Source organism: Leptidea sinapis, chromosome 32, assembly GCF_905404315.1.
Source record: "Leptidea sinapis chromosome 32, ilLepSina1.1, whole genome shotgun sequence".
Classification (NCBI taxonomy): domain Eukaryota; kingdom Metazoa; phylum Arthropoda; class Insecta; order Lepidoptera; family Pieridae; genus Leptidea; species Leptidea sinapis.
In genome coordinates this window covers 7,284,495-7,311,539 of record NC_066296.1, presented here as the reverse complement: position 1 = coordinate 7,311,539, position 27,045 = coordinate 7,284,495, and the positions used below count along the sequence as shown (strand labels likewise).

The window sequence follows — 27,045 nt, the reverse complement described above, 5'->3', positions numbered from 1 at the left end:
CACTGGATATGCCAGCTATCTTAAACACAAATAATTTTTCATTATTAAAATTTTTGTGAGCCATTATTAGCCATTCACCAGTGGGAGGCTCCTTTGCACAGGTAGCCTGCTAGATTATGGGTACACACAACGGCGCCTATTTCTGCCGTGAAGCAGTAATGTGTAACTATTACTGTGTTTTGGTCTGTAGGGTGCCGCAGCTACTGGAATTACTGGGCAAATGAGACTTAACATCTTAAGTGTAAAGGTGACGAGCGCAATTGTAGTTCCGCTCAGAGTTTTTGGGTTTTTCAAGAATCCTCTGCGGCACCACATTGCAATGGGCAGGGCGTATCAATTACCAGCAGCTGAATGTCCTGCACGTCTCGTCTCATACTGTCATAAAAAAACTACTTGATAGTAGTTTTTTCACATGTCGGTTTTCACAATGGTAACATTACATGACCGACGAATTGAAAGCGGAATTTTGGTACTAGCTTTCCCGTTATTTAAACATCGAGCACGAAACCCTACGTCCCACGTCGTAAACAAACAAAATTCATATGCGTTTGCTTTTCTCCCCAAGAAAATTATTCTTAAGATATACTCGGCATTGCAACATAGCAACTCGCCTTGGTCCGCTAAAAATGGTATCTTCAAGTTTTCCTACAAATAACTACTTTTACTTTTCTTATTTCCTCACATATTTGAATAAGGTTTCAAAAGAAAACATTTCCATAAATTATTTGATAATGTAAATTATTTTTTATGAAAATTATGTAATATGAAAACTTTATTTATTCAATTATAATTGAAATATTTGTATTCAAAATTGGATTCAAAAATAACTTATTGAACGTCAAAAACTACCACCCATTCAAAATAGACAGCCTAAGACCTGAGAAGAACGGGCGCAAGAAACTCAGCGGGCTTTTTTTTATTAAAATATGGATTACAATGTAATATCGTACAATAAACATTTATAACTAAGACCCTGAGGGTGTTCGCTTCATTCCCATTCCGGTATCATTAAGAAAATCGTATATGCTATAGTAACCTTTCCCACACAAACGTTTTTAAAACGTTGGATGGGAATATGGATGGCGGTAATCACTAAAAAAAAATCCTTGGCATTGCAAAACCTCTAACCTCAATATATGTTATATAAATGAACTAGCCGAACCAACAGACGTTATTCTGTTCATATTAAAAGAAACTCTTGCGGGTAGAATTTTGTAAAAACCTTTCTTAGCTAACATAGGCGAAAGGAATATTCTTACCAAAATTTCAAGTCTCTACGCCGTTTCCAGAGATATCGTGATTAGTCAATATTTTGACGAATTTCTTGTCGCCACAACGCAAATCTTAACCTTACCGCAAAAATATAGCCGCAGCATACAAAGTTAAAACTATTTTGAATACAAAGCTCTGTAGCCATGGCGTTTCGTCATGACGTCGCTTCATTGTATATCTTCCACCGCATTTATCATGGGGAGTGTTCCGAAGAGGTGTTTCACCTGATTCCTGCCGTCGAATTCCACCTTCGCACGACACACCGCAAGTAAGGATATCATCCCCACCACCTGTGTGGCGGTCCTCCACAGTGCGGTTTTCAAGGAGCTTTCTTCCACGTACTACAAAGCTGTGGAATGAGCTTCCTTGTGTGGTATTTCCGGGCGATACAAATTGGGTACCTTTAAATTAAGAGCGTACACTTTTAAAGACCGGCAACGCTCTTGTGATTCCCCTGATGTTCCAAGAGAATGTGAGCGGCGGTGATCACTTAATCTCAGGTGACCCGTACGCTCATATGTCCTCCTTATCCATAAAATAAAGCCTTGGTAACCATAGTTATAACGTATTGGCTGTGTCACCTAGCTAAATAAACATCATGACTATAGATAAATCTTTACGCTACATTAGTGGGTGATTTATCAATTAACTTCAACAGGAGTACAACAGGAATGTACGCACAAAAGAAAGTAAAAAGTAATCAATTCTAATGTCATCTGAAGAAATACAAACAGCGTATGTCGCGAGTCCAACAAAAAAGTCCGTAGTACGATATATGGCGTATAGATTTCTCACGTGCTACCGGGAATCGGACCCGGAACTCTCCCTGGGAATGGAACGTGCGCCCGGTACCGGCTCGCTATAATTGGCGGGATTAATTTACCTTGCGGATAATTACGTACTATCTCTCCATTATAATCGGAAGTTTTTATTGAATATGTCATTGTAAATTTCTATCGACGAAGATGGCAGTGTATGACATGTGTCTTTATACTAAACTGTGGCTGATAAGTGGATATTAACGGTTCTATAACGCACATCAATTTAATCAAATCAAATCAAATCAAAGTCACTTTATTCATGTAGGTCACGGAAATGACACTTATGAATGTCAAAAAAATATTTTTCTCATTGATTCTACCGCTACTTCGTAAAGGGTTGACCTAATGAGAAGAAGTACCAAGAAACTCATTTTTTTATGAAAATAAGGGACAAGACGAGCAGGACGTTCAGCTGATGGTAATTGATACGCCCTGCCCATTACAATGCAGTGCCGCTCAGGATTCTTGAAACCTTCAAAAATTCTGAGCGGCACTTCAACTGCTCTCGTCACCTTGAGACATAAGATGTTAAATCTCATTTGCCCAGTAATTTCACTAGATAAATCTCAATTCTCAATCAATCCGCTGGGCTTGTTTCTTTGTTGTTATGACGTCATAGTTCATGTGCATCAAGCGAGGCATAAATGCAGGCGTTTTAAAATGTCTGGTTTTGGTTGGCAATTTTTTTTAATAATATACCTTATTTTTTGTCACTGCATTTTTATAATTACCTATCGATGGGAATAAACTTAATTATTATTATTAACTAGCTGACCCGACTGAAGTTGTTCTGAATATAATAAATAAGATAATGTTTTTTTAAGATTTCAGAAGAAGAAACGTCACTATTACAATGGATAACCGAAGTAAATAAAGTTCTCGCACGTAGCGGTAATCGTCACTCACAAAGATAGAAGGATGCACTCTTTGTCTAAAGTATCGATCGACATTGAAGATGGATTCTAATGGTCCATAAATTTAATTTGTGACAAAACTTAAGATAGGTAGTTAACAACCGTAGTTAATCTACCAACTATTATCTAAAACTAAGTTTATTTTTACCGCCTGAGAGATACAAAGATATAGATTCTAATTAGTTATTTATTTTAAACTATTCTTTCAATTTGATTTCTGAACGACGGGGGACACATCAAAGGAAGTACAAAATTTTTGTTTATATTTTTCTATTTCGAGAATTTTCATTTTGACTCACCTTTTTAACCTTCCCTGGACTTCCACAAATAATTCAAGACTAAATTTAGCCAAATCGGTCCAGCCGTTCTCGAGATTTAGCGAGACTAACGAACAGCAATTCATTTATATATATATAACTAGCTGACCCGACAGACGTTGTTCTGTATATAATAAATAAAATAATGTTTTTTATGAATTTGTCAATAATATATCATAACATCAAGAATTATTTCGTAAAATATGCTCCCTGTTGTTGTAATGAAATTGTTTTACAGCAGAACTGTCAAACCGTGCGTCAAAAAATTCTCTCATAGAAATTATGTATTGACACATCAAAGGAAAAACAAATTTGTTGTTTTTATTAAATTTAGCAGCATTTTCCTATTTATTCACCTTTTAAACGTTCCCTGGACTTCTACAAAGAATTCAAGACCAAAATTTGCCAAATCGGTCCAGCCGTTCTCGAGTTTTAGCGAGACTAACGAACAGCAATTCATTTTTATATATATAGATATAGATATAATAGATTATTGTAACAAATGTATAACTTTATTAAGTTAGACTATCGCGCTTTCAATATTTACTAAGCCGTATGCAATTATGAAAGTGATTAAGGTTTTATTAGATTCCAAAGGTATTCAAATAAGATAGACATAAAAAGTTGTCAATAATATGTATTTGAAACGAGGTATTTACATATGCCTTTAAAGAATTAATTACGGTCTTGTAATTAAGTGTACCTCGTGAACAGACTCTTAATATTACGACATATTATTGATATCTAGCGAGCGCACGCTACTTTGCCCGGGTAGATTTTGTTAACATGACAGTTGAGCTTAGAATTTTTTTACAGTTATTTGTAAATATTTTTTTAAAGTGATATTATATTAATATATAACTACACATCACATTATATATATATATATATATATATATTACTCACTAAAAACATAACAAATTGTTTGGATTTGAACGAGTGACATCTCAAGTCAATTTCAATGAAAATATTAGGGTTGAGCAAGTTAAGAAGGTTCTGTAGATGAAGGGACAACCTGAAAGTGAACAAAGACATATCAAGACTTATTGACTTTGCGTCATTCGAACGGTTGGCCCAGTGGAAGAGCGCTCGCACGGAACGCGAGATGTCGCAGGTTCGAGTCCCGCATCGTTCATAAATTTTGTTTTTAAATAGATTTGTGTAATTATTTGTAATTTTATTTTGCACGAAACCTTATTAATTAACGAGGCTTCAGGATAAATTAATTATGTTAACTTTTGCCAATTTATTTGGATCATCAACTTTTCATTTAATTCACATTTCCATAAATTACTACATAGTCTGGCCATAAATGCTGTTACAATTAAAAATAAACAAAATATTACATTTGAATTTGGAATCTGTCATTTTTATATGATTATTTATTAAGTTTTCTCATTTTGGCGCCAATACATTGTACAATATTTTGCGATATTAAAATGGAGTGGGGTGATAAAGAGAACTGAATCGCTGTGATTGCATTACACAAAGTAGGTATGGAGCCAACTGCAAATTTTAAAACTCTCCATACGCTTGATATTAGCAAAATGTTTGTGTAGCGAGCTATTAATAGGTGCAATGAGATCTGCTCTGTTTGTGACAGAAAAAGATCTGGCCGTCCATGTAGTGTTCATACGAAAAAGGTGGTCAAAACAGTAAGGGAATGAATTCGAAGAAATCCTGTCCGAAGGCAAAGTATTTTAAAAGATGACTTAGGACTTGCAGCCTATAAGAGACGTACTGGTCATTTCTTAACTAATTATCTAAAAAAGATTAAGGAATGTTTCCGGATGAGATTTTTTTACAACTGAGCAACATTTTAACAAACAAAATGGCCGTATTTATGCTCAAAGATCTCAAGGAAGCTTCCCAATTAGTCGACATAGTGCAACGTGGGCGCTATCCGACTTCAGTGATGGTTTGGTGAGGTATTAGCTATGAAAGACTGACTGAGCTATACTATTGTGAAACAGGTATCAAAACATTGGCACAAATGTATCAATATACCATTCTTCAGAAGGTAGTGAAGCCCCTTAACAACACCAAGAATGGTTCTTCCAGCAAGACTCGGCGCTGGGTCATAAAGCTCGGTCTTCGCAGTCTTGATTGGAAACGAACGTTTCGGACTTTATCAGAGCTGAAGACTGGCCGTCGTCTAGTCCCTATCTTAATCCGCTGTATTATTATTTATGGTCAGAGAGTACGGCTTGCTCTAAACGCCATGATAATTTGGAGTCCCTGTAACAATCCGTACGATTGGCAGTGAAGGATTTTCCCATGGAAAGAGTGTGTGCTTCTTCTATTGATACCTGGCCTCAACGTTTGAAGGACTGTATTGCAGCCAATAGAGACCACTTCGAATATGCTTTTTATGTTTTAAATTGTTTTATATTTATGTGTTAAAATTACTCACTGTAAAAGTAATAAATGGTATTTGCCATTGGTTTTTTTTTCTTTGTTTCAGTATTAATGGCAAGACTAGGTAGATTAAATTTTGATATATGTAATCTATATATATAAAAATTAATTGCTGTTCGTTAGTCTCGCTAAAACTCGAGAATGGCTGGACCGATTTGGCTAATTTTGGTCTTGAATTATTTGTGGAAATCCAGAGAAGGTTTAGAAGGTGTTTAAGTATGAAAATACTCGGAATTAAATAAAAACAACATTTTTGTTTTTCCTTTGATGTGTCCCCCGTCGTTCAGAAATCAGAAAGAATAGTTTAAAATGAATAATTAATAAGAATTTTAATATATTTCCAAATTTCTCAGCAAGTAAAATATAAACTTAATTTTAGCTCAAATAAAATATGATAACAAAAGTTTTATGAACGATAAATATTAAGTTTTGTTATAAGAAATAAAGATTTTTATAAGTACTACGTGCTTAGTCATGTGTGTACGCGGACGTCGTCGCGGGTATCAACTAGTCAAATATAAAACTTCAATAACGTTTAAATTTATATCATTACGTGGAAGCGTACCAAGAATACTGGCAGCATTTCCGCGTTGGATAGCTAGGCTGATCCGTAGACCGAAATAGCTGCCAGCGCTTGGGTTTCCAGTAGCCTTATTGAGGCGCGAAGATTGTACTTTGAACACTCTCCGCGCCTCTGGGCCCCACGGGCCAAGTGTCTCGACACCAAACGGCACAAAGATGTATGACTCATTGAGACCAACATATTAGCGACGGCAGTTGAAGCAGCAGCCCCAGCACCAACTCTTTTTCGGAATCTTGTGTGATGCGAAAGAAAAATATATCTCCGTCTAAATTAATTATCAATTTGTCAGATTCTTTATAAAATTATTTAATAATGACACTTATTATAAAAATGTCACCACCATTAGAATAAATACCGCAGATTTAAATACATTAGCAAGAAGGCACAGAGTCACATATTTTGTCCATATAAGAACAATGAGTTTATAATATAGGATAGGACGTATAAATTACGCGTCGGATCGGTTCCGCATCGGGTCGGCTGCGTGTCGCGTCTCGTAGACAGCATGTCATTGTTCGTTACCTAACTCGCGCCATGATGTCCGTTCAACAGAATAATCAACCATAATCTATTGTACACTTCCGCACTAAGCCCTTCAACTTAAAGGCATTAAATGCATGCAATGTTAACATAATTATACATATTAATGTATTTATTTAATACTAGCTGATTATTTTTATGACAGTAAGGGACGAGACGAGCAGGACGTTCAGCTGATGTTAATTGATACGCCCTGGCCATTACAATGCAGCACCGCTAAGGATTCTTGTGAACCCAAAAATATTGCACTACAATTGCGCTGTTCACCTTGAGACATACGATGTTAAGTCTCATTTGCCGAGTAATTTCACTAGCTACGGCGCCCTTCAAGCTGTAACACAATAATGCTTACACATTACTGCTTCACGGCAGAAGTAGGCGCCGTTGTTCTGTACATAATACATCAAATGAAGTTTTTTTATGAATTTGTCAATAATATTTTATTACACAACAATTTATTTTGTAAATAATGCTCCCTGTTGCTATTACGAAATTGTTTCACAGCAGAACTGTCAAATCGTGCGTCAATAAATTCTCTCATAGAAAATATGTCCATACAAATCAAATGTTGGAAATAAAAACTATCGTATCTCTCAAGTTGGACTAAACTGTAACTCCAAGCTATTCATAGATTCTTATGTGGTTATTGCAGCTATAGTTAATAATTATCAACAATAAAATTAACTAAAAGTGTTCAAATATATTAGAAAAAAGTCCTAAACCACAATTAGGTGGAAAAAGCGGATAAAAGGGGGAAAAATTATTATCTAAACTACGCAAAATCGTAGAACATACATAGGGGTGATTCGGATACTCATCACCATGAGGCTTTCAAATTTTAGCTTTGGATGTCAACTTCTCGGCCAACCTGTATATACATACACCAAAATAACATTTTTTTTTAATTTTTGTCTGTCTGTATGTCTGTTTGTTCCGGCTAATCGTTGAAATGGCTGGACCGATTTTGACTGGACTTTTAATGGCAGGTAGCTGATGTAACAGGAGTAACTTATTCTATGTTTATATGAGAAAATTTTTTATTTTTAGAAAAATAAAGCAATGTTGCAATGTCCAAGAAACGGTCTAACTCTAAAAATAATATATTTGGCAAACGTTAACGATAAAAATCAGCGATAAGTTAGTTAAGTCCGTTTATAATATTATAAATTAAAACCGTTTCGGGAGGCATTGGTGTTTTCATTAAAGTTGAACAAAGCGTTTTAAAAGTCCATTAGTACTTCAGTGTTCAAGAATTTATAATGAGGGTAAATGGAAGAATCGAGATTAAATGTTGAAAAATATTGAATTAGTAACCTTACAAAAGATTAAAGTTGTTTATGAAAATAAGGGACGAGACGAGCAGGATGTTTAGCTGATGGTAATCGATACGCCCTGCCCATTACAACGCAGTGCCGCTCAGGATTATTGAAAAACCCAAAAATTCTGAGCTGCACTACGACTGTGCTCGTCACCTCGAGACATAAGTTGTCAAGTGTCATTTGCCCAGTAATTTCATTAGCTACGGCGCCCTTCAGACCGAAACAGTACTGCTTACACATTACTACTTCACGGCGGATTAGGTGCCGTTTTGGTACCCATAATCTAGCCGGCATCCGGTTCAAAGGAGCCTCCCAATGGTAAAAACGTTAATTTTAACTACTCATTAAAGTAAATTATTAACGTTATGTATAAAATAAAGAAAAAAAAATAGCCTTTATTTTTCTACTTGGTACAGTAATACTTAACAAGTGAAACATATTCTAGTTTCAATACTACATTACGATTTATTAAAATTTAAATGTAGTAGTCGCATATATAGCAATCTATAGCATAGGCCAAGTCTTTCCAAACATCTCTTCCGGATCTACATCTGTTGTTGAATATGTCTCTCCATCTCTTACGTGGCCCCCTTTTTCCCATTTTTCCTCTGAATGACAATTTAAATGTAGTATACAGTAACACATCATCATTATCATCATGTCCGTCAAGCTATGTGCCCTGTCCACTGCCACATCATTTTTGTAATCATTTGGGCTATGTTGGTGACTTTGGTTCTCCTACGGATCTCCTCATTTCTGATTCGACCTCTCGGAGAAACTCAGAGCATAGCCCTCCATAACCCTCTGAGTGACCATGAGCTTTTTCATAAGCCCCATAGTTAGCGACCACGTCTGCGTACCGTAAGTCATCACTGGCAACACACACTCCTTGAAAACCTTCGTTTTCACACACTGTGATATTTGGGACGTGAAGATTTTACGGAGCTTTCCGAACGCTGCCCACTTTACAAAGCATCTACTATTTTCAGGTATGACAAGATAAATTGGACAAAAAAGGTTCATCTACTTAATAATAGGTAAAATGTGTCAGGTAATAATTTAATAAAAAAAATGGGAAATAGTCTAATGAAATTGATATTCTCAAAGACGGTCGTAGATTAGTTTAGGATTGAATATGACTATTAAAATATGAATTTATTATATTACTACATTATAAAATAGAAAGCTTATTAGCAACGTAGAAAGAATAGTAAAAATTTGATAAGACATATTTTAAAAATATATTTCTTTATTTTCCCATGGTGTACCTAAATGGTTTAGCCTCTGCATACATACCATCTATACCATAGATTCTCAACGTGGGCGATAACGCCCCCTTGTGGGCGTTTGAGACTTTCGGGGGGCCGTAGAAGACCCAGAGAAAATTAGGGGGCATTAAGATGGCGCAGATGGGGCGTGGGTAGATTAAAAAATAAAGTCTAAACAGGCAAAACAAAATACACGAAAATACTCTAGAAAAAAACATATTCTCAAAGTGGGTGGTGAGCAAAATAAGGTTGAGAAACTATGACCTATACTAATATCATACTTTGGAGTAGGGTATGTCCAGATCTTAAATATTACAATGTGTCCTCTATCCAGATTATATTAAAAAAATGCAAAAACTTATTTAAATATTCATAATAGCTATAAAAAATATTTTCAAGTAGCCATTTAAATAGTCTTGGTATAAACATTAGTATTTTCAAGTCCTCAGGCAATTTGTAATATATATATTATACACATGTTATGGTTGTTTTTAAGAAAAAGTGTTGTTTTAGTTGTTCAATGTTTCAAACCAGTCTATACGGCTGTCTTGTTGCTATAAAGCATTCACCTCAACAACTGACGTGAAAATATATCTGCGGTTACGCACTTTGCAAAATGTCTAGAAATCCTTCAATCATTCTAAAATATATTCTTGTAGGCTCATGTCAATAATTCAGAATGTGTAAACGCAAACAAATAATAATATAAATATGAATCTCAGATCTGTCTGTCCTGACGCCCGTCACTCCGGCGCAGGCGCGTCTACGTACGCACAATACTATCTTATCATCAAACACACGGTCGTTGGCTTGCTCCAGGACAAATAAATATATACCGATCGTACACTCTGACGGAATCTCGCCTAAGGGCCTAACCAAATAAGGCGACGATGCGATTTTATATTCCCGAGTCGTATGCGACAAAAAACTACGTTGCGACGCATGAGTACTCCAACGTAACGTGCCTTCATAACAAGGATTGCCACTCGCAAATCGCTGCCGATGTTGCGAACTTATAATTAATTTCTCGTTGTAAACCCAGACACGTGGGCAATTCTTCGATACCGGCCGTCGAAGGATTCCTCGTAATTGTAATGGTTTTTGTGATAACCGTTATCGCGTTTCGATTTAAATGATTAATTAAATTTGTGTTCGTTTGAAAGTTTAATTTGATTGGCGGAGTATTATAAGGTTCTTGTAGTAACTTGGGACGGAATTAGGTGCATTATACTATTCATATATTATTACTGTCTACACATAAACGTTAAAGTTTGTGTTACTGTTAAATTAAAAAAAAAAAAACTACTTCAAAAACCATAATGGAATGATCATGTATATAACGTCAATATCATTATGATATAAATTATTAATTATATCATATATGATAACGTTTCTTAAATACTGGACATTAATAATATATTTGGATGTGTGGTGACAGTGGGGTTGTTTAAATACTCAAACCTATCTTAAAGGCCGGCAACGCTCCTGTAATGCTGTGCTCAAGAGAGCTCTTGAAAAACCTTAGGGATCTCGTATCTGGTGATGATTTTCGTCCTCACGCTCATGAGGACGAAATCACCACCAGGCTAATTATCCCTTTAAAAAAGACTGATATAAGTAAAACTAAAGATGTGTCGCTGAGGTACCTAGCTGGCATCCTATGCAAAGAAGCCTCCCAATTCTCTCTTTCATCTTCAATTCTGACATATTGAGAATTGACTAAAATTCCTTTATCATCGTACGATGACACACTCAAAAGAAGCCTTCATGTTTGTATTTTCAGATGTTGATAACCCAAATGATCGGTCGCAACATACGACAAAGTCGCAAGTGTAAACACAAAAACGTCGTATAATACTATAGGCTAATAAAGTGCACCTCTACGCTCGGAGGTATTGAAATGGTTTCGCAAAACCGCGCGCTAGCAAAAACTGGGCGCAAGTCGGTATTGTCATGATGCGCATTCTGGCAGACATTGCTGGCATACGCGACTTTCGGTATAAATACTAATTATTATAGTGTACACGGTTTCTGGTTGTTTACGCGTATATATTTCTTCATTGGAAACTCGAAAGTTGCAAAGTGTCGTAATATGATGCTTACGATATAATGCTTGCTGGTAACGAATTCTAGTAGGCTTGATACTCAGATAGATATTTCAGTCTTTTGTAAGATAAAGGTAACGTGGTATTTTCCTCAAACCGATGTCGAGCCATTTCTGAGCTTGTGATTCGATCACGCTTATAATAATACTAACATAATCATAATTGATTTAAAAATCTTTGTTCGAAATTAAAAAATTCTATAAAAGGCATTTATTTTCTCAAAATTGATTCCTTTAGAATTCTTTTTGATTTCATTTCTAATATACTAGATACTACTACCGCTTCGGAAACAAATGGCGCTGTGAGAGAGAAGAAGAGGCCCAAGATTAATCCCAGAAGTGAGGTATATTTAAAAACTTAAAAAATACCTAGCCTGTTTTCCAAAGAGGTAGGCACAAAATATTGTCTTTCATTATCTACTGTTTTGACATAATTATTTCTCTGTCTTCTTCTGCTCAAGTCAACCTCAACTTGCAGGTTTTTTTGTCATAAATTAGAAGAGGCTATTGTAAAACAACTGCCCATGGACATGTAGACTACCAGAGCTTAAGAGATTGAAGTGATTCTAAGCTTGGAGATCGCTAAGTCATATCGGTTTGATAATTCTGCAATCTTTGCATGTTTCCACTAATATTAGCTTCTCGTGAAAAGCGTGGTTGATTGCGGGATACGAGACATCGAGTTGACTTCCGGTAGTGAAATATGGCTGCTGTTATTAACTTGATCAATTCTTTCGAATATTCCCTATGATGTATGCTTTGAGGGTAATTGTATACATTTTTATAATTATGTCCCAGCCACTGTTCAGGCATTTTCTAAAAATAAAATTAAATGTTTTATAAAAAAAATGGCTCTGTTGGTAATCTTATTACTCCACAGCTGAATATCTAAGTGATCGGACAGCCTGGTACTAGATTATTTTATAGCAATAGCAATGAAAGTAAAGGTGACGATTTTTGTGCACGTACGAGGGGCGGTCAAAAAGTTCGCGGAATGGCGGGGTTGGCGGGGGTGAGGTCGCTCCTCCAGGTAGCCGCTACTTGAGTAACTCATAATTACTATATATGCCAATTTCTAGCCTAATTGGGTCATTAGCTTTCGAGTTACAAACGAGTGAACAAGTAAATCGGGAACAAACTAGCCACTATGGAGAAAATTGAACATCGCGCCGTCGTAAAGTTCCTCACCAAACAAGAAAAACGCCTCAAACTATTTTGCAAGAGATGTTAGCTGTTTACGGAGACTCTGCTCCTGGTAAAACCATGATTTACAAATGGCACGGCCTTTTCAAGCAAGGAAGGGAGTCAATTGAAGATGATCCTCGACCTGGACGGCCCATTGAGGCCACTACGCCGGAAATCATTGAAAAAGTTGAAAAACTTGTATTGGAAGACGGAAGGTTGAAGAAGAAACAACTTGCAGCATCAGTTGGAGTATCAGAAACCACAATTTTAAATATTCTTCATCAACATCTTGGCATGAGTAAAGTGTGTTCAAGGTGGGTCCCGAGAATGCTCACGCCGCTGCAAAAACGTGAGCGCGTCAACTGTTCCCGCGAGTATTTGGACCGCTGTGGAGAAGTTAGGGAAGAAATTATGGCCCGAATTGTAACCGGTGATGAAACTTGGGTTCACCACTATGAGCCTGAGTCAAAGCAGGAGTCGATGCAGTGGCACAAAAAAGGCACACCACCCCCAAAAAAATTTAAAGTGTCGCAATCGGCCGGAAAGATCATGGCGACTATTTTTTGGGATACTGAAGGTATTCTTTTGATCGATTATAAAGAACGTGGTGTTTCTATAACGGGAGAGTACTACGCTTCCCTATTGGACCGATTAAAAGAAGCTATTAAAGAAAAAAGAAGAGGAAAACTGACAAAAGGTGTACTCCTTTTGCACGACAACGCGCCCGTTCACACGAGTCATGTTGCGACGGCTGCCATTCATCGATGCGGTTTTGAACAACTACGCCATCCACCCTACAGTCCAGACCTGGCCCCTAGCGATTTTTATTTATTCCCAAAGATGAAGAAAGAGCTGCGTGGAAAAAAATTTAGAGACGATGATGAAGTCAAGTCGGCGATTTCGGCGTATTTTGACGCCCAAGACAAAACCTATTTTTTCGACGGTATTAATAAGTTATATGCCAGATCCCAAAAATGTATTCGTGTTAAGGGGGAATATATTGAAAAGGAAAAATAACATAATGTATCATTTCATCTTTTTTCCCAGTCATTCCGCGAACTTTTTGACCTCCCCTCGTATATTAAGTTTTCATAAATGTACTGACAATGAACAGTCATAATATGTATTTCTTTAAATTTTTCTTTGCTGGACTGTCTATACATGTCTTACATTTGGGATCAAATATATAAATTTTATTTGTAAAAAAATAATGGAGGATGCGGAACTCAATTGTTATCTATGGTTGGTAGAATCGTATTGTAACTATGAAGTATAATACAAGAGATACGCTTAGAATGGCTTGAGATAGCCGTAAACAAACACATTTAAAGCTAATTCTTTCGATGAAAAGTTAAGTGAAGTAAATGAAAGGCGCACAATAATGAGGCGGGGCATTGTGACGTCATCTAGAAAGTGGACAAAACAACTGTTGTCCAAAAACGGCTACCGATTGCAGCCACGCTTCTTCTACCGTCGGCATAAGAATGCTGCGTTGAAATTGTGACTAATCGATTGTTTGGTAAACTCTCTTGTTTAAAACTGTTAAATATTCGTGTGTTGGTGTGTGTTCGAATACTGATTGTATAGAATCGGTTTTGACTTCGGATACTTAGCAAACCTTGTGAATTTTTTTTAGTCATTCATCAGTACCACCAGTACATTCAGTGAGAGGCTCTTTTGCAAAGGATGCCTGCTAGATTATGGGTACCACAACGGCGCCTATGTCTGCCGTGAAGCAGTAATGTGTAAGCATTACTGTATTTCGGTCTGAAGGTCGCCGTGTCTACTGAACTTACTGGGCAATTGAGACTTAACATTTATCTCAAGGTGACGAGCGCAATAAAAGGCATAAAAGGCATTTATTTTCTCAAAATTGATTCCTTTAGATTTCTTTTTGATGTCATTTCTAATAATTACTAGATACTACTACCGTTTCGGAAACAAATTGTGCTCTGAGAGAGAAGAAGCAGCGCAAGAAACTCTCCAATTGTAGTGCTGCTGAGAATTTTTGGGTTTTTCAAGAATCCTGAGCGGCAATGCATTGTAATGGGCAGGGCGTACCAATTACCAGTAGCTGATCGTCCTGCTTGTGTTGTCGTCTGTCTTATTTTCAAAAATCAATGTATGACACTTATGATTGTGAAATTTTACCATTTTGCAATTGTAGAGGTCTAATGGGAATAATTGGGAAATATCACATAGTAACTCTTTCAAATCATCGTTTACCGTGTCAGCACGAAACAATATATTTAATATAATATCTGCAAGGTTATGCAACAGAAATACTCAAACGTTTTGACATAAATAGATAAGTTTAAAGATAATAAATAAATAATAAACATTTTGACAAAGTTTCACTTAAAATAATGTAGTATAGAATGGCATTTGTTTTTAGTTTGAATGAATATGCAATCGGTACTAGTTTATCAAAGCCCGACGTGTGCGTTAGAGGGTACTTAGTTAGCCGTAATTATTACTATGTAGCTCAACACACACGCCCACATTTCACGAACGATTATTGTGAACGTAGCTTTCTTTGAGAATACAACTAGTATTAAGATTTAGTCTTATTTTTGTTTGTTTGCAATTTAAATACAGTTTTTTTTTGTTCGTAATTAATGTTTCTATACGGTTACTTTTGTAACTTGTTGCGTAAGCATGTTTAGAAGCATAGTCAAAGTAAGAAACCGTTAATTTAATCGTGGCTAAAGCTTAGATTCATCACCATCAGCATTTAAAAGACAAGGGCCGCCCAAAGATCTCCATGACGACCGGTTTTGCGCTGCCCTCATTTGGGGTCCTACCAACACTACGTCTTCCAGTACGTGGTCGCTATTCGAGGACTTTACTGCCCCATTGGCCATCTGTCCGTCGAGTTATGTACCCTGCCTACTGCCACTTCGATTTCGCAACCATCTCGGCTATGTCTGTGACTTTAGTTCTCCTACCGACCTTTTCATTACTGATTTGCTCTCGCAGGGAAACTCCGAGCATAGCCCTCTCCATTGCCCTCTGAGCGACCATGAGCTTCCCCATAAAGTCCATAGTAAGCGTTCTGGGAAACACACTCTGGTTAGAAGAAAAGTCAGTTAAGCTAAGGTTACTCTCAGACAATAACGGTTTTCTTTTTTAAAGTGATTTTATTATAATCCGGATACATATAAGTGCCAAAAAGATGTTTTTCCAAAAACTGTTCAAAAGAGCCGACCAATAACAAACGTTTCAGTTATTTTCATCAAAGCAAAGTACTCTCTGAACTGCCACGATAAAACTATCCAGAACATTCGCCGTAACAGGCCGCTTCGGATAAAATGTTTTCTTTCATAACATCGCTTTAGGGCTGTCGCTTGTCATTTCTGAATATTTTATGGAGCTTGCGGTTTATTTTTATTGATAAAAACTGAATTTGATCACAGTTTATTCATAAAAAACAGTATAAAGTGGGCGAAAATGGTGTCCAAAGAATCCGTTAAACATTACATAGTTTCTAGCCTGTATGTTACAAGTTAGTTTAATTTATTTTAATGTAAATTTAATTTCTCATAGTTTTAATTAATTTAAAATTTTGAAATACTTTTTTTTTAATATATATTGCTTATTAATTTTGCTAAAACTCAGTTTGTGTTCATTTGTTAATTGTTCTCGATTTGCACCTATAATTGGGGTGTCACTTAAATAGTTATATCTGTGTTAGTTATTAAGGAATTGAATTGGTGTTCACCCTGTTGGAGCAATAAATAAATAAGTTACAAGTAAGAGAAACAAATATTTCTTAATAAGAAAATATATCGGCTTTCACGCCTTAGCTTACTTCTTCTTTTTAATAACAGTGACAACCCTAAGTATTACCGAGATTGGGTTCAGTCAACCGATAACGTTAAGAAAACTTTCAGAGTCAATAATGTCCGATAGCGAATAAACGAACGTTTAACCTTCGACCTAAGAACGCATACTGAACCCCACAGAGCTCTGGTATGTGACAGCTTATTGCTGTACATGACAGCAGACTACACTGACCTCTACTATTTACCACTGGATTGGCGGCAGTCAAAGTGCTTTTGTGCCTGTTTGATATTCGCCATTTTGGCGCTGTTGGCCATAGCGAGAGTCTGTGGTACTAAAGCTAGTGATGACACCCTGAGCTGAACAAACATCAATAGGAAAACTATTTACAAAAAAATATGTTCTTTATTACGTTGATTCCTGAAGTAGGAATAACAAGGAAAACGACCGAGATTAATTCAAAATGCAAAAATACTTCAGAGTATTGTACGCTTCTCTGGCAGCCATTTTGTATTATACGTCAAAATTAGTTCTCTGGGCGCTCGCGCGTGGCGCCTCAAATAGGCACATTTTCAGGCAAAAAATTGCTGTCAAATATACGGAACAGCCTGTTTAGTGGTATTTATAAAGGTCAGTGGTAGACTACCCGCCTCTTCCAATAATCGATCGTTAATTTAACAGGAGTGACAGACGTGCGAATAAATTGCCAAACTTGTGGCCCACGACATTTTTCGCTGGTAGGTCACCCTTACGTGTAAATTAAAATTAAAACCGTCGAGTAAGTTTGTTTGAGGACGCATACGGAGCCGAATGCTGGTCACTCTTTACCAGTGGAAGGCCCTTTGCACAAGATGCCGGCTATATCATGGGTACCACAACGGCGCCTATATCTGCCGCGAAGCAGTAATGTGTAAGCATTATTGTGTTTCGGTCTGAAGGGCGTCGTAGCTAGTGAAATTACTTAACATCTTATGTCTCAAGGTGACGAGCGCAATTGTAGTGCCGCTCAGAATTTTGTGTTTTTCAAGAATTCTGAGCGGCACTGCATTGTAATGTAAATGGTATCAAACACCATCAACTGAACGTCCTGCTCGTCTCGTCCTTTAAAAAAACCCTCAATCTGTGGAAGGTGGAAATTAGGCCCACTATTTTTTGACGGGTGTTCTATAGTACCAGCTCTCGTACTCAATTTACTAATGATGTGTTTGTTGACAGGAGGAGCCAGCGTCATCTGGAGAGAGTGGAGACGAGAGCGGCAGTGACCAGGAGTGCAGCAATGTGGAGAAGCAGCTGCAGAATCACGTGGAAAAGCAGATCCAGAACCACAGAGAGTGGAACAGTGCACATGACAGAGGACAAAGCAGCAGGTACTTCGACACAGTCTTAAACTGCATTATCTGCTCATGTGTTTGTTGGACAGTCGTTTGACACATGTGTGATTTGATGAGGGTGAAGTGAAATTTTCATATCCAGATTATAATCTGAGGCATGATGTCAATTTAGAATTTATATTATATTTTCATTTGAAAGAATAAATATTAACGGGCGGTAGAAAGCCGGACGAATTGCAAAGGTAGGTTCAAACCAAATCGAATCGCACGAAGCCTTGCTGAGACAAAGCTGTTGAATGAGGAAAAGAGCAATCTTTAGCTTTTAAGTGGGAGGCTCCTTTGCACAGGATGCCGGCTACTTCAGATTATGGTTAGCACATTTTTGCACGCCTGTTTTTGCCGTAAAGCAGTAATGTGTAAACATTACTGTGTTTCGGTCTGAAGGGCGCCGTAGCCAGTGAAATTACTTAACATCTTAAGTCTCAAGGTGACGAGCACAATTGTACTACCGCTCGGAATTTTTGGGTTTTTCAAGAATCCTGATCGGCACTGCATTGTAATGGGCAGGGCGTATCAATTAACAGCAGCTGAACGTCCTGCTCGTCCCGTATTTTATGTTCATTAAAAAAATGTTTACTAAATTGTTACTAAAAGTGATCTCCGTGTTTTACAGACATAACCATATTTAAAATGCAATTTCTTTTTTAGAGAACAACCCCCCGACCAACCTTCGACATCATCAGCTAACCAGGAACCGGAGACTGCACCACCACCATCGTTGCCGAGGATCTTGCCCAAAATAGACCTTCCTGGAGGTGCTATGCTGTATCCATCAGGAGTTTTGGCTGGAGTAGGGTTGGATGGCATCGGCACTAATTTGGGACTGGGGAATTTGGCAATGGGTTACCCCCACAGCTTTATACTGGGATTAGCGAACCAAGGACAAGATGGAGGTTCGTTTTTAGAAATTATACTCGATTCTAATTTAATTTATTTATTTAATCGACAGAAAAATGGCTTTATAAAACAAAATTAATTAAAATATGTAAGAAAAAAATATTCGACTTCAAATATTTATTTTATATAGGATAACATTTTGAAGTTGGTACTAATTTAAACATAAAACTTTATCACAGCTTCATCATCGAATCAGCCCCAGTTCATCACCATCCCGCTGTCGATGATGGCAGGTGCAAACCCAGCCCAGAACGGCTGCCCCAGCGCCTCCAGTGACGACAGCAGCGAGCTGCAGGACCTCAGCACTGGGAACAGAAAATGATAAGGGACTAAAGGTACATATTTCACCCGTACTTTTTCTCTCCTTTCTCATCGAAGGAAAAGAGTTAGCCTTAGATAATTCATATATCTAGACAGAGCCTCTGACAGCTAGACAACCGATGAAAACAGCCCAGGCTTATTAACTTTGCGTTACAAGCTACGTCTTACACTCGCGATTTATATGTCACATTATGTTAGTGTACGTGCATTGCACAAAATAGAGATTAACTGTCAACAACAACTTTTTTCGACGTTTTCACAGCTGTCACAGTCTATCTAGACATGTTTAAATGATCTAAGGAGTTTGCAATACAGATTATACCATGTTTTTTATGGTATAAGAGGAAAGAATTTGGTATAATTATGGTAGCGGTGATAGTAATGTCTTTCATAGGAGTAAAAATCATGTGTTATCCTAGCAACATGTACCAGGACTTCATATGTAGTTCATATGTGTACTTTGTACGTACGCAATTTTTGTTTGTTTCTGGCACTAGTATTATTAGTATATACTATGTCTTTCGTATATCTTCTAAAAATATTGAAATAATGAAAACACATACTAAATTATGATATACGTACATAGTTGTAATGTTAAAATCCTTAAATTTAGATCTAAGTGACTCTCTTGGATTGCCCGAACAGTTCTTTTCAGCAGTACAAAAATAAAATCAATAACAGCAGCATTAGATACTCCATTATATAAATGATTTGAGTTTTCTTTAGTGTTAATTCCGCCAATATTTGTCTTTAAACAATTCGACACGTGTTTCGCCTCTACACGAGGAATCCTCAGGACGTGTTGTCTCGCCAAAATCTGGCACGAGACACGAGAGTCTACTTCAATAAATTTTATAAGATACTCCATTATAAAAAAGCCAGATGATAAAATGCTGTGAAAGTAATAAATATAATATTTATATTATGTGCTTGTAACTAAATCTTTTTTTTTTCAGAGAAACTGATGAAGACTGGAGTTTCAACAACTATGTAACGAAATATTTAATAGTATTTTTTATATTGTATTCAAATACCAAAGTGTTTATTAAACGTGATAAAATGGCGACTTCTAACTGCAAGCAAAATGTCGTTACTAATATCCAAACATACTGCTTTGTGAAGATAATGTACTTATACGGAGAAACAATATTTAAACTTAAAAAAAAACTCTTCATAATCTTTTTTTTCTAAATTCTATTGATAAAATTTTCACTGGATGATTCTTTATAAATTTTATAGTAAAAAAAAATCGTTTTAAAAAAAAATCTTAATTTCGCGGAAATTTGTACGAACATTTTTCCATGAAACCGCCGACCTATACTTACCGCTGTAATCTCTACATTATATTGGCAATGCAAACAATTCAGTCAATCAACGGAGGTGAGCGGGCGTAGGTTACTGTATTAGTCAGGTAAAAATCACAACACATGGAATGACTGTGGAAAGCTATATTTATCTGAATAAATAAAATCTAGAAAAATTGTACAAATTAAATTTGTAACCAAAATTTATTAATGATGCGGGCCTCGAACCCGAGACCTCTGGGGTTCCGTCCGAGCGCTCTTACCAACTGAGCCAACCGTCAGAGTGACGCATCGACCGTAAATCTGGTCTCCATCTACAGAATCTACTTACAGTTGATAATCTGCTTAACCGCAATAATTGCATATCAGGAAATTGACTTGAGATCTTTCTTATCTAAACAATTATGAGAGTGCTTGGACGGAACCCGTGAGGTCGCGAGTTCAAGTCCCGCATCATTCATAAATTTTGGTTGCATATTTTAATTGCATAATACCAGTCATGAGGGATATCATTTTCAAAATAACAAATTGTTTAGAAAAATCGCTTCATTCTATTCCCTCATTATAAAATCAGTGTTTGCATAAAAAATAAAATACGTATTAAACTGAACTGTATAATTGTAATATAATTTAGAAAGTGCATGTTATTTATTATATTGGTGTAAGATTTAGATAAGTTATAACTGACAATATTTTTGTACTAAATTAATATTATGTATAATATCTATCTATATATATAATATCTAATCTTGAATCATTTATATGTTTAGATAAGACTATGACAGCTGTGAAAACGTCGAACAAACCTGTGGTTGACAGTAAACCAAAACCCAACACAAAGTGAGATTAAAATCGAGGGTGTAAGACGTAGCTTTTCACGCACACTAAAGTAATACCCCTGGTCTGTTTTCATCAGTTGTCTAGCAGCAAGAGGCTCTATCTAGACGTATAAATTGTCAATGCGGTGATTTGTTTTTATTCATACTAAAGTGCTTTGTTTTTTAAAAATAAACAGTTTGATGTCAAATCATTCTTCGAACAATAAACGGTTGATAAATGTAACTTAATGTCATGTTTTTTGTCAATCATGTTTTATCAAAATACCTTAGATTAAATATTGGTCTCCACTGCGCTCTAACTAGATACCGCAGGCGTATTGGCAAAGTACGTCAACAAATACTACTTACAAGTGGACAAACTCGAGCCCGTCTCGAACAATGTATGACGTTGACGTGCCACAGGTCCTGTTAAACTTTGCTAATAATCGAAACTAAAATGCCGGGTTGTGCAGTAAAACATTGTAAAAATAATACCTCCTTACCACAAGAAATGAGAAAAACACTTGGATCACATATGATAAACAACACGAAGCATATGTTACAAAATTTGAAAGATGCCATTGAGTGTCATAAACAAGGCTATTGTTCTTAGATAGTGCGGTATCTATTTGGAGCGCAGCGGAGACCAATCCTTAATCCAAGCAAAATACATTTGTTTAATGTAAAAGATGATTCACTAATATTTACGTTTATTTTATTGTTTAGCAGTATAATGGTAAAAAAAGTTGCGAAAATGTTAAGAAAATTACTTTGGTATTTATCTGTTTTATCTATCTTAAAGATATATTTAAGTCGTTTTTCAGCAGGCCACATAACATACTATAGAGATTTTTTTTTAAATAGGTCTCAATATTGGAGTAAAACATGAAACTATTCACTAAAGTATCTTACTTCCACATTATTTTGGTAAATCATCAATTTAAAACAATGCTTTCATTTTTCAAGTTTAAAAAGAAATAATCGTATATTCAATTTCTGATAACTATTGTTTTGGGGAGGAGGGGGTAAGACGAGGTGGCGGGCAGCGTGGTGTTAGATCACAATTGTTTTGAGCACAAACTACTCGACAAATAACAGTCGACTATGAACATAAAACGGAACTAACATTATTTTTTTAGTCGAATTAATTGAGAGACACTTCGTACATTACCCTTTTACTTATAGCGATTTTCTTAATTGTATTTGGAACATGTTTATTCCGTAAACAGCCGTTATATAAGACAATATAATGCTGTTCGTAAGTGTCAAGAATTACGTATTATTTTTTGAGGTTATTTTGTTTTTAATTCAATTGACATCCCATACCCCGTCCTGCTCTCTCGCGCATGGTATTTTGAACCTTGCCAGTAATATGCAAGATTAGAAACTAAAAAGTGTGTGTGTACTTATGTAAGAACACAAGAAGTTATACTTATTTGGCCTAACGAAGCAATAATCCTCAAAATGTTACGTTATTAGAAAGAACAATTTTGTAAAAGTCTTGCAAAGATGGCTTTAAAAAATTAATTATTAAATAATGAATACGGCTGTATGGGCTTGAACCCTTTGCCTGTCCTAATAATGGCCGAAGAAACAAAAAAAAATAACGAATGACGCAAACGTCAGAGAATTTTAGGAACCAACTTCAACCTGTTAATTTTATGTGTACACTGATGCGCGCGCATCTTAAAATTTCACTTTCATCAATTTTTCATAACGCTCCTACAGAAGTATAACTTCAAACATATAACTATTATAACATCATAACCTTCTAAAAAAGAATTAGAAGTGATGATAGCGGGCAGAAGTAGTTGGCTAAATACAATGCTTGTATTGTAAATGCTTGTTATTAGAAGTCAAGTGAAAGCTAGGCTGCAGATTCTGCTTGTGGGTATGTTTAATGAATTTGAAGAGACAATATTAAGTGCGAATTTTGTAAGCAAAAAATAATTGTTTTTTCCAAATATCCCTGTTGGATATCCCTCTTGCCCTACCCGAGGAAGGCAAGACGGAGAGATCAAACCGTGTGTATAAATATTAAAGCATTACATAGACACGAAAATGTTACATTTCTACCCCGTACAAGTACCCCGTCTTACCCCCTTCGACCCTATATATAAGTGCTATTGAATAGCCGGCGAAAAAACTTGGGTAAATCATATACACGTTTATCAAATACATTATAAAATGTTGGTTTTGTTTAAGTTCCTATTACTTAATGTGCTTTTTAAATTTTTCTTTTCATTGTTAATTTTAAGTCAGCATTTAATTTAATTTTCGTCGTTTAAATACGTTTTCTTTATGTTATAAGTTCTGCTAATGTTGTAAATTTTGCTGAAGCTACCCCAAAGAAAATTACAAGTATTTATTCTGTTTCTTAAATGTCTTTTATATTAATGTTAAAGACAATACATGTATAATTTTATGTATTCGACTAAGAAGTAGAAGAGAGGATTAATTTTTGTAGACGAGAGAGGTTTGTTTCGTTTTAAAACGTTTTGGTGTTTTTTTCGGATAGCAGCAAAGTTTACAATTATTAGTCATTAAATAATCATACATTAATTATTATAAGAAAGTGGTTTTATACTTGTGTCGAGATTGTTCCTCGTGTTTTAACTGAATTAAAGTTTTCATAAATTACTTTGGTGTTTTTTTTCTTTGTGTGGAATTGGCATAAAAGGCATTTATTTTCTCAAAATTGATTCCTTTAGAATTCTTTTTCATGTCATTTCTAATATACCAGACACTACTACCGCTTCGGAAGCAAATGGCCCTCTCAGAGAAAAGTACCGGCGCAAGAAACAATCCCAGCATTTTTTTGCACTTATGTTAATCAAATATACAGACAGAGCCATTTTTTAATAAAACATTTAAATTTATAGATAATGCCTGAACAGTGGCTGGGACTTTATTATAAAAGTGTATACATTTACCGTTAAAGCTATTATGTGTCTTATGAGAAATATCTTGTTAGAAAATTTCAATTAGATAAGCAAAATTCATTTGGACTGTGGCTTTACCATCAAAATATGGTATTAAGTCCTTCGTTGGCATATCCTAGTCCAAATTTTGTGGATTACCTTATCGACAATATCTGATGAATTCCTATGGAGCAACCGCTTACGAGTTCGATTCTCGTTGGTATATATATATATATATATATATATATATTTCCAGCTGCGATTGTATCCGACTATAAAATTCTAATCCAAAGGCATATAATACAATAAAACATAGTATGTAGTTTTATAATTGTCAATAACTTTTTTTATTCTACTTACCACCGATTATAAGGTTACAGTGAAAAGAATTATTCAGCCTTACAAATAAACTTGGTATAAGGTGATACCTGAGAATAAACCAAAAATATGCAAAATGTTGACTATATAATAATAATAATAAGATTGACACACTTTTTTTACACAAATTATCTTGCCCCAAGTTAAGTATATATAGCCTGTGTTATGGGTTACAAGACAACGATATATTTAATACAATATACTTACTTAAACATACATAAATTCATATAAACATACATAAATACATTTAAACATCCATGACTCGGAAACAAACATCCATATTCATCATATAAATGCTTGCATCTACCGGGATTCGAACCCGGGACCTCTAGCTTAGTAGGTAGGATCGCTAACCACTCGGCTATACAGGTCGTCAATATATATATATATATATATATATATATTATATATATATACTATAGCTGACAACACTGTCTATACAATGATAATTCTGAAGTTTTCCGAATGTCAGGAGCCTTGAAAATAAACGCGGGAAACGTTATACGTCCGAATAAACCAATCAAAAGAAAATGTATATTTGTAAGCATTTTGTACATTCTTAGTTTATATTTATATTATTTTATAGCCTGAGGGCGGTAACCTTTACCACACAATCGTTTTTTAAACAATTCTTTTGAATATCGTAATACTTTTGTTTTGATCAATTTAACATTATGGTTATGACAGTTTCTAGGAAATTCACCTACACACAATAGTTAAAATATGTAATTCTATAAATTTTGCCCTCAATGATTCTTTGAAACTATAAAAACAAGACTTGTAATATTTATTTAGACACCATTACAATAAAAAGCGACCCTATTACTACTAGATTACATACGCAGTACTTAACTGATAAAACAACTCAAGCAATTGTCAACTGCATTCTGATTATCATAAGTTTTAAACTCCTTTGAATATATTCAATGCATACGCAAGAATCCATTAAAAAAATTGTCGTTTTATCTAGAACTTGTTTCTTATTGGTCGGCCCTTCGCCAATCAAATCGATTGATTGGTTATCGGACAAAAACTATTAAGTCGATATCAATTTGTAATTAGATTTTATGAATGATAATGTTGGTTAGTTTATAGTTTAGTCGTTACTTTTAATGCCCAGCAAATATATTTAACGGTCAGTGTATTTAAAACGACAACTTAGGACACCTGGATTCGAACCGGGGTCTTCTGCTCTCCGGGTCACCCAATGTCCCATCTGAGCTATTATAGTCTTGTATATAGTGGCGAAATTTACCTTTGTATTCTAATTTTATTGTAGCTGTTTCTCATTAAAACACGGACAAAACTACATTTTTTTAAATTGAAACCTAGCTAGATTGATTTATCGCCCCCGAAATCTCCTGTATACTAAATTTTACGAAAATCGTTGTAACCGTTTCCGAGATTCAGATTATATATATATATTTTATCATTATTATTATTTATTATATAATATTAATATATATAAGAATTGCTCGTTTAAAGATATAAGATAAATAAAAATAGAAAAAAAACTAAAAAACACGCTTTGGTTGGGATTAAAAATTTCTGCCTTATCGACGATAGAAGAAAAATATTATATAAATTAATAAAAATCTTATTTTGCAAATTGAATAGTAGAGTAATTTTGTCAAATTAATGTATTCTTATCGCTCCTCCATCTACGAAGTTTGAACGAAATATGGCCGTTTAAAGTGGGTCAAAATCGCGCCCAAATGAGTCGGTTACAAACAAACATACATACCGGTGAAGCTAATAAAAAGCGTGTAAAAACAGTAATGCTCTTAAATATAATCGAAATAATACAATCGAATTGAAAAATCCTGTATAACGTAGATATATTTTAATGAAGATCTTATGGTTCGTAATAGGTAAAACCCATAAACTTAGATTATACTACCGTATGGTCCACCTGACAACCCTGAAAATACGTTACCATTTTTGATTTGTCAATGTATTAGCTAGTAGTTTAATATTCAAAAATACCAGTGGGAGGCTCCTTTGCACAGGATGCCGGTTAGATTATGGGTACTAAAACAGCGCCTATTTCTGCCGTGAAGCAGTAATGTGTAAGCATTATTGTGTTTCGGTCAGAAGGGCGCCGTAGCTTGTGAAATTACTGGGCAAATGAACATCGTATGTCTCAAGGTGACGAGCGCAACTGTAGCGCCGCTCAGAATTCTGTTCCATCCGCAGAAATAGGGTTGCAAGATGGCAATTGAATATAATAATTAATGAAGTACGATACATTTTATGCACGATATATTTAGTAGGTCTGAGAATCGGTCGTCATCTATTTTTTATACCCCGAAAATTCTATTTTTTTTTTCTTATTACTTTATAAATGGTAATACAACGTTTGCTAGTATCACATAAGTCTTTTATCTTTACGAGAAAAGAAATAGATTAATATTTCGTTTAACGAGATCAACCAAGAAGTACGGACTTTTATCGTCAGGACTTTTTGAATTACTAAATGGTAACCCAGTTG

The 27,045-nt window shown here is 35.5% G+C and overlaps 1 protein-coding gene across 1 annotated transcript in view; it reads left to right on the top strand.

The window, feature by feature from the left end:
- LOC126974462 (uncharacterized) overlaps positions 1-23,895 on the top strand; it is a 304,322-nt gene extending 280,427 nt beyond the window's left edge. Inside the window, exons 3-6 of the mRNA XM_050821967.1 lie at positions 17,740-17,891; positions 18,564-18,808; positions 18,992-19,147; positions 20,090-23,895. Coding sequence (XP_050677924.1) covers positions 17,740-17,891; positions 18,564-18,808; positions 18,992-19,134 — 540 coding nt within the window. The 3' untranslated portion in view covers positions 19,135-19,147; positions 20,090-23,895. The remainder of the gene's footprint in view (positions 1-17,739; positions 17,892-18,563; positions 18,809-18,991; positions 19,148-20,089) is intronic.
- The last annotated feature ends 3,150 nt before the right edge of the window (positions 23,896-27,045 follow it).